General features: G+C 46.2%; 1 protein-coding gene across 1 annotated transcript; it reads left to right on the top strand.

Moving 5' to 3' along the window:
* Nucleotides 1–109: 109 nt before the first annotated feature.
* LOC139562595 (polymeric immunoglobulin receptor-like) lies at nucleotides 110–9,242 on the top strand. Its single transcript, XM_071380404.1, has 9 exons — nucleotides 110–1,323; nucleotides 1,736–2,071; nucleotides 6,301–6,436; nucleotides 7,466–7,554; nucleotides 7,712–7,752; nucleotides 8,143–8,211; nucleotides 8,516–8,587; nucleotides 8,758–8,826; nucleotides 8,960–9,242. The coding sequence occupies exons 1-9, from the start codon at nucleotides 1,020–1,022 to the stop codon at nucleotides 9,092–9,094; spliced, it is 1,251 nt and encodes a 416-aa protein (XP_071236505.1). The 5' UTR covers nucleotides 110–1,019; the 3' UTR covers nucleotides 9,095–9,242.
* The last annotated feature ends 3,154 nt before the right edge of the window (nucleotides 9,243–12,396 follow it).

Below are 12,396 nucleotides of genomic sequence, written 5' to 3'. Positions count from 1 at the left end.
AAACATCAGTGAACACACGAGGTCTTACACAGGGCACTGGTTGCATTATGTCTTTAAAACAGGAAGAGTTAAAGAAGTGATGTCTATGTGGATCAGGAAGTAGTCAGTTGCCTGGGTGTCTTGGTCCCTGACACAGCAGTTTGCCCATACAAACATAAATACTACCAGAGTCTTTTTCTCTCATCCATTCATGGCTCAACATCTCCTCCTTGTCCTGCGCATCCTTTTCTTCCTCACTGGACTCTCAGGTAAGTGAGGGAAGACATTTTGTTGTTTGATATTATTAGGCTCACTTCCTCCAAGTCAGATACTGAGACTGAATACATGCTTAAAGTCATAACACTTGTAATGTTCTGTCTACTTTGCCCACAGACATTGTAGTCACATTATGGATTTCAGTATTAGGGTGGCAGGTAGCCTAGTGGTTAGAACGTTGGGCCAGTAACTGAAAGAGTTGCTAGATTGAATCCCTGAGCTGACAAGTTAAAAATCTGTCGTTTTGCCCCTGAACAAGGCAGTTTACCCACTGTTCCTAACTGACTTGACTAGTTAAATAAAGGTTACATTTTGTGATCGATGGGTGCTGTTTTTAATGATTTATCTTGTGAAACAGTTGTACTTTTCAACAGTTCTACATTTCTAGTTGTTGCAAAACACATTTAAATAAGACTTCAAGTAAAAGAGAATTAACATATTATTAACAAATAGAAAATCAAAAGTTCCTGTGTCTATCAATATCAATTTGAACAAATGTGCTTGTAACTTATTTTGCACAACATTTTTTGTGGGATTCAATGTACTACAGTAGATATCAAGAATAATCCAGTCAAATGTTTGACTATATACAAATGTATTAAACAGAAATGTTAATTGAAACCAGAGATTGTCTCCATATTTTAGGGGTGTAGTAATTTCCATGTCAAAGCTACTTTAACTGTTGCCTCTGTACTCATGGCTGGACTTTGGCGTGACAACATCAGCACTTACATGTATCAACTACTGTCTGGTGTCACAAACACATGGTGTTACAACCACAGTTTGACAAATTCTCCATCACCATCCCATGTCTCCATGATCAGAGCTATAGAAACAATGTGAAATACTGGTGTAAGGAATATTATTGGTTAGGTTGCTCTACTGTTGTACGCACTGATCATCCTAAGACCAAAAAAAAGACCTCAATCACTGATGACATCAACCAGCGAATCTTCACTGTGACCATGACACGTCTTAGTTCTAGTGATTCTGATTATTACTGGTGTAGTGTGGAGAAGAAGAATGAGGGAGATGATGGGGCTAGACTGCAGATATCTGTTACTCCAGGTAAGATGCACTGCTTGCATATCCAGTAATACAGGATGAATAGTGCTCAGTAATGTTGCATAATAGTCCTGTTGATGAGTGTGTTACTTTTCCCTCTACAAAGCAGTCATACATATGTTCACCAAATGAAATCCATAGAGGATATTATATTGGTACATTACATCTCTGTGGACCTCCTGGGTCAGGACAGACAGTGTGTTTGATAGAATCACAAGTTGCTGTTTCATCATCAAACACACTGTATGTTCTAGTCTACATCTATTGTACATACTATCACTGACTGAACCAGTGTTTCAACTTACACTTTCTCAGTGTTATATGAATATCAATGATGACTAAGTAGTAGCCAATATATATATTGGTGTATTCTTTGTCAGACTCCTCCAATCACAGCCTCTATCATTGTGTTCAGGTACTCCAGAACTCTATGTGGACCAACAAGAGATGACTGGAGTTGTAGGAGAGAGCGTCACCATGCTCTGTTACTATAGTTCAAATGGAGGCAGCGGGAGGTGGTGCAGGATGGGAGGCTCTTGTGTGGCTGTGGGAAGTTTTGAGGCTTTAGATGGAACATTTGTGAAGTTAGTGCAGGAGCAGAGAGAAACCACCAACGGTTTTGTCTTAATGGTGACTATGAGTGGATTGATGATGGAGAACACTGGCTGGTACTGGTGTGAAAAGAGAAAACTACAGATGCCTGTTCATATCACTGTCAATCAACCAACCACAACACAGAGCACCACCACAAGTAAGTACAGAGCAATCCCATATAACCAAGTACGATTCCCTTTTTATTCATCCAGTGTTGTTAGAGATTATAGAACATTGAAATACCTTTTCTGAAACAAAGTGGAAATCTCTGGACAACAGATTCTCTTGAGTTTATCCAGTCATTCATGTTAAATATCATTAAGAAAATTAACATTGTTTGTCAAACTTTTCATCATATCGACCACTTATATTTGAAATTAATACTGAAAATTCTAAGAATTGGATTTTAATGCATGTCACATTTTGTAACGTCCTGACCAGAGTTCTTATGTGTTTTGCTTGTTTAGTGTTGGTCAGGACGTGAGCTGGGTGGGAATTCTTTGTTGTGTGTCTAGTTCGTCTGTTTCTGTGTCCAGCCTAATATGGTCCAGTCATGAGTTGCCCTCCAGTCATGAGCTGCCCTCCAGTCATGAGCTGCCCTCCAGTCATGAGCTGCCCTCCAGTCATGAGCTGCCCTCCAGTCATGAGCTGCCTTCCAGTCATGAGCTGCACTCCAGTCATGAGCTGCACTCCAGTCATGAGCTGCCCTCCAGTCATGAGCTGCCTTCCAGTCATGAGCTGCCTTCCAGTCATGAGTTGCCTTCCAGTCATGAGCTGCCCTACAGTCATGAGCTGCCCTACAGTCATGAGCTGCCTACAGTCAGGAGCTGCCCTACAGTCAGGAGCTGCCCTACAGTCAGGAGCTGCCACTCAGTCCGGAGCTGCCTCTCTGTCCTGAGCTACCTCTCTGTCCTGAGCTACCTCTCTGTCCTGAGCTACCTCGCTGTCCTGAGCTACCTCCTAAATCATGTGGGGGCCTTGGGGAGGATTCTTAGGCCAAGGTCGTGGGCGAGGGTCGCCACTCAAAGGACGCTAAGGAGGGGGACAAAGACAGTGGTGGAGTGGTGTCCTCGTCCTGCGCCGGAGCCGCCACCGCGGACAGATGCCCACCCAGACCCTCCTCTTGAGTTTTAGGGGTGCGTTCGGAGTCCGCACCTCAGGAGGGGGGTACTGTAACGTCCTGACCAGAGTTCTTATGTGTTTTGCTTGTTTAGTGTTGGTCAGGACGTGAGCTGGGTGGGAATTCTATGTTGTGTGTCTAGTTCGTCTGTTTCTGTGTCCAGCCTAATATGGTTCTCAATCAGAGACAGCTGTCAATCGTTGTCCCTGATTGAGAATCATATATAGGTGGCTTGTTTTGTGTTGGGGATTGTGGGTGGTTGTTTCCTGTCTCTGTGTTTGTGTTCTGCACCAGATAGGACTGTCTCGGCTTTCACGTTTGTTATTTTGTTATTTGTTAATGTTCATCGTTTATCGTCTTATTAAACATGTTGAACAATAACCGCGCTGCATTTTGGTCCTCTCCTTCATCCCAGGAAGAAAGGCGTGACAGAACCACCCACCTAACCCGGACCAAGCAGCGTGGCAACGGGCAGCAGCGACAGCAGCAGTGGTACAAGGAGGAATGGACATGGGAGGAGATTCTGGACGGAGAAGGACCCTGGGCAGAGCCAGAGGAGTGTCGCCGCCCCAAAGCGGAGCTGGAGGCATCTAAAGCGGAGAGGCGGCATTATGAGGCGCTAGCAAGGCAGAGCGGCTGGAAGCCCGAGAGGCTCACCCAAAAAGTTCTTGGGGGGGGGGGCCTAAAGGGAAGTGTGGCGAAGTCAGGTAGGAGACCTGCGCCAACTTCCCGGGCTTACCGTGGAGAGCGAGAGTACGGGCAGACACCGTGTTGTGCGGAAGAGCGCACGGAGTCTCCTGTACGTGTGCTTAGCCCGGTGCGGGTTATTCCACCTCCCCGCACTAGCCGGGCTAGAGTGAGCATTGAGCCAAGTGCCATGCAGCCGGCTCAACATATCTGGCCTCCAGTACGTCTCCTCGGGCCGGTGTACATGGCACCAGCCTTACGCATGGTGTCCCCGGTTCGCCTACACAGCCCAGTGCGGGTTATTCCACTTCCCCGCATTGGTCGGGCTACGGGGAGCATGCAACCAGGTAAGGTTGGTCAGGCTCAGTGCTCAAGGGAGCCAGTAAGCCTGCACGGTCCGGTATATCCGGCGCCACCTTCCCGCCCCAGCCCAGTACCTCCAGTTCCAGCACCCCGCACTCGCCTTATGGTGCGTGGCCCCAGCCCAGTACCACCAGTGCCTACACCACGCACCAGGCTTCCAGTGCGCCTCCAGAGCCCTGTACCTCCTCCACGCACTCTCCCTATGGTGCGTGTCTCCAGCCCAGTACCTCCAGTTCCGGCACCACGCACCAAGCCTCCTGTGCGTCTCCAGAGCCCTGTACGCACTGTTCCTTCTCCCCGCACTCGCCCTGAGGTGCGTGCCCTCAGCCCGGTACCTCCAGTTCCAGTACCACGCACCAGGCCTATAGTGCGCCTCGAGAGTCCAGTGTGCCCTGTTCCTGTTCCCCGCACTAGCCTTGAGGTGCGTGTCTCCAGTCCGGTACCACCAGTTCCGGCACTACGCACCAAGCCTACTGTGCGCCTCAGCAGGTCAGAGTCGGCCGTCTGCCCAACGCCGCCTGCACTGCTCGTCTGCCCAGCGCCGTCTGAGCTGCCTGCACTGCTCGTTTGCCCAGCGCCGTCTGAGCTGCCTGCCTGCCCAGCGCCATCTGAGCCATCCGTCTGCCCAGCGCCATCTGAGCCATCCGTCTGCCCAGCGCCATCTGAGCCATCCGTCTGCCCAGCTCCATCTGAGCCGCCCGTCTGTCCCGAGCCTTCAGAGCCGCCCGTCTGTCCCGAGCCTTCAGAGCCGCCCGTCTGTCCCGAGCCTTCAGAGCCGCCCGTCTGTCCCGAGCCTTCAGAGCCGCCCGTCTGTCCCGAGACTTCAGAGCCGCCCGTCTGTCCCGAGCCATTAGAGCCGTCCGTCAGTCAGGAGCCGCTAGAGCCGTCCGTCAGTCAGGAGCTGCCAGAGCCGCCAGCCAGTCAGCAGCTGCCAGAGCCGCCAGCCAGTCAGGAGCTGCCAGAGCCGCCAGCCAGTCAGGAGCTGCCAGAGCCGCCAGCCAGTCAGGAGCTGCCAGAGCCGCCAGCCAGTCAGGAGCTGTCAGAGCTGCCCTCCAGTCATGAGCTGCCCTCCAGTCCTGAGCTGCCCTCCAGTCCTGAGCTGCCCTCCAGTCATGAGCTGCCCTCCAGTCATGAGCTGCCCTCCAGTCATGAGCTGCCCTCCAGTCATGAGCTGCCTTCCAGTCATGAGCTGCCCTCCAGTCATGAGCTGCCCTCCCCAGTCATGAGCTGCCCTCCAGTCATGAGCTGCCTTCCAGTCATGAGCTGCCTTCCAGTCATGAGCTGCCCTACAGTCATGAGCTGCCTTCCAGTCATGAGCTGCCCTACAGTCATGAGCTGCCCTACAGTCATGAGCTGCCCTACAGTCAGGAGCTGCCCTACAGTCAGGAGCTGCCCTACAGTCAGGAGCTGCCACTCAGTCCGGAGCTGCCTCTCTGTCCTGAGCTACCTCTCTGTCCTGAGCTACCTCGCTGTCCTGAGCTACCTCCTAAATCATGTGGGGGCCTTGGGGAGGATTCTTAGGCCAAGGTCGTGGGCGAGGGTCGCCACTCAAAGGACGCTAAGGAGGGGGACAAAGACAGTGGTGGAGTGGTGTCCTCGTCCTGCGCCGGAGCCGCCACCGCAGACAGATGCCCACCCAGACCCTCCTCTTGAGTTTTAGGGGTGCGTTCGGAGTCCGCACCTCAGGAGGGGGGTACTGTAACGTCCTGACCAGAGTTCTTATGTGTTTTGCTTGTTTAGTGTTGGTCAGGACGTGAGCTGGGTGGGAATTCTATGTTGTGTGTCTAGTTCGTCTGTTTCTGTGTCCAGCCTAATATGGTTCTCAATCAGAGACAGCTGTCAATCATTGTCCCTGATTGAGAATCATATATAGGTGGCTTGTTTTGTGTTGGGGATTGTGGGTGGTTGTTTCCTGTCTCTGTGTTTGTGTTCTGCACCAGATAGGACTGTCTCGGCTTTCACGTTTGTTATTTTGTTATTTGTTAATGTTCATCGTTTATCGTCTTATTGTAAACATCTAAACATGTTGAACAATAACCGCGCTGCATTTTGGTCCTCTCCTTCATCCCAGGAAGAAAGCCGTTACACATTTGATAAGAAAGCATGATAGTGATTAGTTTCAATCAACATCACAATTACCTGGTTTTATTCATTTCAATCTTAATGATACAACAGTCAGTTTATTGAAGCTACTTTATCTTTTCTGCCTCTCACAGCAACACAAGCTCCAACCTCTCACCAAACCACACTAACCAGTGCTGAGTCTAACACTTGTCCACCCACAGTTACCCCTTCTGTTACAGACAGGGACAATGTTGTAACTAATGAGAACACAGATGAGAAGCACCAGAGGTCAGTATTCATTCTTCACTATTTCCCTCACTTTTACAGTCATCCAAATAGTTGGTGATGGTGTCAGGGTGTTGGGGATAAGGTTATTATAGTAAATAGAAACGAATAATGAAAAAACAATTTAGTGAACCTCTGAAATAAAATAATTAACACACCCGTTTGAACTAAAATATATAATAGAAACCATTATGATTATGTTCAGTTTTCGTTTTGGGGAAAAAAATGTAACTGTATTTTCAATGTTGTTTTATAGCTTCTGAATCTGACGGGTCACATTGAGACTGACTTTCATTTAAAGGTATACTCAGCAAGATGTTGTTGCCACCAGCAGCACTGCTGATATCGGTCGCGTACCCCTGCTAAAATGTTGCTTGTGTCAACAAACGGAGAAGTTTAGCCTCGCACTTCAACATTCCTGGTTGTTGCGGCTATTGACACACTACTACTGTTTACTTTGTGCATCTACGTCATCTCGCTGAGTCTACCTTTAAACCCAATCTAACCTATGACCTGACCCATCACCTTGTGCGTTACTGTCCCACAGTTGCAAGAAAAGTGACATCCCCAAAAACACTATACAACACATAAATGTCTCCTAACCTCCCATGCATTGGCTACTTTCTGTCCCTAACACTAAAATACAAATGAAACTAAATAATATAAAAACGAAATATGAATGTTTTTATAAACCTTAAACTAAATAAAACTAGTAAATAGTAAAACTTCCTGAAACTAAACTGAATTTCAAATAAAAATATTAAAACTAATAGAAATAAAAACTAATATCAAAACACAAAACTACAATAACCTTGGTGGAGACACCTGTGACTAGCAAGGCTGATCAAACCAGAGACCAGTGTCTGGGTTAACAATAATAACTGTAGTTCTCCACATTCCAAAAATGTCTGTTTCATTTTCAGATAAAGAAAAATGTATACAAAATGAAACATCTTCCTTAAATATTCTTGCTTAAGCATTTACCACCATGCCTGTGGTTATCTATATATTCCATTTTATTTTATATTCCAGTTTACTGGAAGTCCTGTTCATTCCTTTGAGCCTGTTGGTGGTGTTGATAGCTGTTACCTTGGTCACATTGAAGATGTTGAGAAAACATAGTAAGTATTTGTTTTAATTATGATTAGAAAAAAAAGTAATGTTTATGACTAATGTCATTTGCGGAATATTATAAATACAGGAGGGTTGTTGCTTCTACAAATGAAAGGTTTGACATCAGAGTTCATTAGTACCAACATCCTCTTTTGTTTATTTCAGAGGACAAGAAGGCAAAGGACCAACCACCAAACACCTCAGTAGTAAGCTATGGTCATGTTATCTTGTCACTCATCTGTTCCTTTCTCTTCTTGATATTCTAGGGCTCGCTTTGGTTAGTAGTTACTCATAACTAACACTTGAAATCAACCCGATCGCTTATGTGTAGTATTAAAATAAACATTTTTAAAGATCATTTAATTGTTTTATTTAGTCCTGCACTAAGTGTACATCTTTAGCCAGAACAGACTTCCTCAAATCACTCACCACAACTACTGACACTTGAAGAATAACACATTTTGTGTTATCATTGGGGGAAAATTAAACAGCAAAACATGTTCTAATTCATGTCACTATGCATGAGGCACAACATCCTTCTATGGCGTATTGTAAAACTGTTAAATGTTAACACATTTTGTGTTTCATTCCTTCAGCAGTCTGCTGACCCTGAGCAGGACATTACCTACAGCACTGTGAGGTACATCAGAGGATCAACACAACAGGTTAAACCAAACCCCTTTCACACAACCCCCCTTCAACCCAATCTAAACCCTCTGCAAACCAACAAAACCCACCTCAAACTCAACCCAACCCCCCTTCAACACAACCTAAACCCTCTGCAAACAACAAAACCCCCATCAAACTCAATCCAAACCCCTGCAACACAACCTAAACTCTCTGCAACCCAAATAAACCCCCATCAAACTCAACCCAACCCACTCCAACCCAACTCAAAGTGAAAGTAAACAGTGTCTGTCTCTCTCTAAGTTCATGTGATCATGTTGCTCTCTCTCCTCCATCACACAGGACCTAAACCCTGAGAGACATGGTGACTTATACAGCAATGTGATTCCTATGCAGCACTGGACAGCACAAAGGGTAAACATTAAACTAAATAAACGCATAAGCACAGCTAGTCTTATAGAAAATGTTTTCTGTCTTGAAAAGCAGAACTTGAATTGGCGGCTCTGATGTGTTGTAGAATGTACAATGGATTCAAAATGGATATCAGTGTTTTCTGAATAACTCCCTGTGTAACTGTCTACCAGCAGGACCCATTTCCGGATGATGCAGTGACATACAGCACCGTGGTCACCAAGAACAAGACCCAACCAAATGTAGGCCTACATAAAATGTTGCTCTACTGCGTTGATGATTTGACTAAGTTATTCATGTGTATGTGTGTGTGTGTGTGTGTGTGTGTGTGTGTGTGTGTGTGTGTTTCTTTTCCTCTTCTCTTCCTGGCAGCAGAACCAGATTGTGGTCTACAGCACAGTGGCCCAACGCCAGAGATACAGTAGGTCGCAAAGTACCAGACGAGATGTTGGGGAAAATACTGGAGGATCTCAGTGTACTAGGGCATCAGAACAAAAGTCTCCAGATTGAGTAACATATAAAATTATTTTATTTGTCACCTCCTGCCCCAACCCTTTGTCCTCATTACTTTATTGTTCTATCTATCTTGTTAATCTGCATATCTTATAGACTAAAGGTCTTGTACTTATAATAAACTGTGCCCATGTTGACACTTAACTGTGTTTTTTCAATAAAGAATATCAAAAAACTAAACAGAATAAACCTGAATGTTTTCCTTTACATATAAATGAAAACATTCAGGTTTATTCTGTTTAGTTATTTGATATTCTTTATATAAATATAGAATACGAGCCTTGTGTCAAAACTAGCCCATTAAATGCAATTGTTGCTATCTGCAGCTGAGGGGGTGTAACGATCGTCCTGGGAAGAATGAGACCAAGGCGCAGCGTTCTTTGAGTTCCACATAATTTTAATCACGAAGTGAAACTATGACACAACAAAACAATAAAGAATACGACGACCGAACAGCTACGCCGTGCAACCTAGCGGCACACAAACAAAGAACAAGATCCCACACAGAAAGAGGGAAAAGGGCAGCCTAAGTATGGTTCTCAATCAGAGACAACGATAGACAGCTGCCTCTGATTGAGAACCACACCAGGCCAAACACATAGAAATAGACCACATAGAACCAAGACGTCCTAACGCCCTGACCAAACCCAAAGAGAGACATAAAAAGGATCTCTAAGGTCAGGGCGTGACAGGGGGGCATTAGGACCCAAACAAAAGCAGGAAGAGAATTACACATAATCAGTTTTGATGGTGACCATAAGTGGACTGAAGATGGAAAACACTGGCTGGTACTGGTGTGCAGTGGTAGACCTACAGATGACTGTTCACATTACTAAAGCAATAAGGGACGAGGGGGTGTGGTATATAGTCAATATACCATGGCTACGGGCTGTTTTACGCGCGACGCAACGTGGAGTGCCTGGTTACAGCCCTTAGCCGTGGTATATTGGACATATACCACAAACCCCTGAGGTGCCTTATTGCTAATATAAACTGGTTTCCAACGTCATTAGGGAAGTAACAATAAATTATTTGTCATACTCGTGGTATGCGCTCTGATATACCATGGCTTTCAGCCAATCAGCATTCAGGACTCTAACTACCCAGTTTATAATGTCAAACAACCAATCACAGCACAAAGTACCAAAAGTAAACACAAAAGTAACTATCATCTTGTTTGGGTTTCATGTGTACCAATCAGATGTTCGAATTGAGTCTTACTATACAGCTTGATTTGAAGTGGCTTTCTTTGCTGAAATAATGTTATTGTAATTGAAACATGCTGCTGATGACGATGATCTAATCTATGACGGCTTATTTTTCATACACTACAGTTCATGCTGTCTTTATGGTATACCAGCTATATAATGTTGCTCCAACCCAGTGGTGGTTCTAGCTTGTATGGCACCCTGGGAAAACACCCCCTTCAACACCCCCCCTTCAAAGTGAAGTAACAAAGAAAACTAGAAACAATTCACCTTGGTGGTGTGCAGACTGATTTTATATCATTCTTAACGATTCCGCAGTATGTCTGTGAAACTATGTATTCACAGTATTATGAATGAATTGTGGTTCATTTGATAGCATTTCGTAGTGTGACTCCGACAAGGTTAATTGACCCACAGTCCCACACGGTGACATGATATCATTGACGTGACGTGTAAATGAGCAAAAAAAAACGATTGCGTAAATGTCACCATTCCGAATTCTTTTGTGCGGGCGCCCCGTGCCGCCCCCGGCAAGATGCCACCTGGGAGACTGCCCATGTCGTCTACACCTAAATCCGCTACTGCTCCAACCACTCAGCAACCCTCTGCCACTCCAACTTCTCAGCCTGCAGACAACTCTTCTATTCTTGTACACAACACAACCCTGGGAGCTAAAGGGGACATAGATGACAACCACCATAGGTCAGCCCGCTCTCAGATACATCTCTCAATTACTAATCCAAACAAATTATATAAAATAAAAAGAAATAAAAATATTGATTTCATTTTCAGGTACAATATTTAGAAAAACATCATTTTAAAATGGTATTCTAGTAGCCTATCCATTTGTGACAGCAGCATATCTCATAGACTATACGTACTTTCGCTTCATACAGTTACAAACATTCTTCATTACAGAATTTCATTCATGTTAATACTATCATCATAATATGTCATAATAAAGGTTATGCTTCCATCAACTCATCCCTGACCGCTGGCTACGTCCCTTCCGTCTTCAAGAGAGCGAGAGTTGCACCCCTTCTGAAAAAACCTACACTCGATCCCTCCGATGTCAACAACTACAGACCAGTATCCCTTCTTTCTTTTCTCTCCAAAACTCTTGAACGTGCCGTCCTTGGCCAGCTCTCCCGCTATCTCTCTCAGAATGACCTTCTTGATCCAAATCAGTCAGGTTTCAAGACTAGTCATTCAACTGAGACTGCTCTTCTCTGTATCACGGAGGCGCTCCGCACTGCTAAAGCTAACTCTCTCTCCTCTGCTCTCATCCTTCTAGACCTATCGGCTGCCTTCGATACTGTGAACCATCAGATCCTCCTCTCCACCCTCTCCGAGTTGGGCATCTCCGGCGCGGCCCACGCTTGGATTGCGTCCTACCTGACAGGTCGCTCCTACCAGGTGGCGTGGCGAGAATCTGTCTCCTCACCACGTGCTCTCACCACTGGTGTCCCCCAGGGCTCTGTTCTAGGCCCTCTCCTATTCTCGCTATACACCAAGTCACTTGGCTCTGTCATAACCTCACATGGTCTCTCCTATCATTGCTATGCAGACGACACACAACTAATCTTCTCCTTTCCCCCTTCTGATGACCAGGTGGCGAATCGCATCTCTGCATGTCTGGCAGACATATCAGTGTGGATGACGGATCACCACCTCAAGCTGAACCTCGGCAAGACGGAGCTGCTCTTCCTCCCGGGGAAGGACTGCCCGTTCCATGATCTCGCCATCACGGTTGACAACTCCATTGTGTCCTCCTCCCAGAGCGCTAAGAACCTTGGCGTGATCCTGGACAACACCCTGTCGTTCTCAACTAACATCAAGGCGGTGGCCCGTTCCTGTAGGTTCATGCTCTACAACATCCGCAGAGTACGACCCTGCCTCACACAGGAAGCGGCGCAGGTCCTAATCCAGGCACTTGTCATCTCCCGTCTGGATTACTGCAACTCGCTGTTGGCTGGGCTCCCTGCCTGTGCCATTAAACCCCTACAACTCATCCAGAACGCCGCAGCCCGTCTGGTGTTCAACCTTCCCAAGTTCTCTCACGTCACCCCGCTCCTCCGCTCTCTCCACTGG

This window comes from Salvelinus alpinus, chromosome 32 (assembly GCF_045679555.1).
Source record: "Salvelinus alpinus chromosome 32, SLU_Salpinus.1, whole genome shotgun sequence".
NCBI classification, from domain to species: Eukaryota; Metazoa; Chordata; class Actinopteri; order Salmoniformes; family Salmonidae; genus Salvelinus; species Salvelinus alpinus.
This window is presented reverse-complemented; position numbering and strand designations above follow the sequence as displayed.

What these genes read in the sequence shown, in the direction of transcription:
- LOC139562595 (XM_071380404.1), top strand. Translation starts at nt 1,020, where the DNA reads ATGGTGTTACAACCACAGTTTGACAAATTCTCCATCACCATCCCATGT. An exon ending in TCAGAGGATCAACACAACAG is followed by an intron (nt 8,212 to 8,515) that starts GTTAAACCAAAC and finishes TCCATCACACAG; the next exon opens with GACCTAAACCCTGAGAGACA. An exon ending in AGAACAAGACCCAACCAAAT is followed by an intron (nt 8,827 to 8,959) that starts GTAGGCCTACAT and finishes TCCTGGCAGCAG; the next exon opens with AACCAGATTGTGGTCTACAG.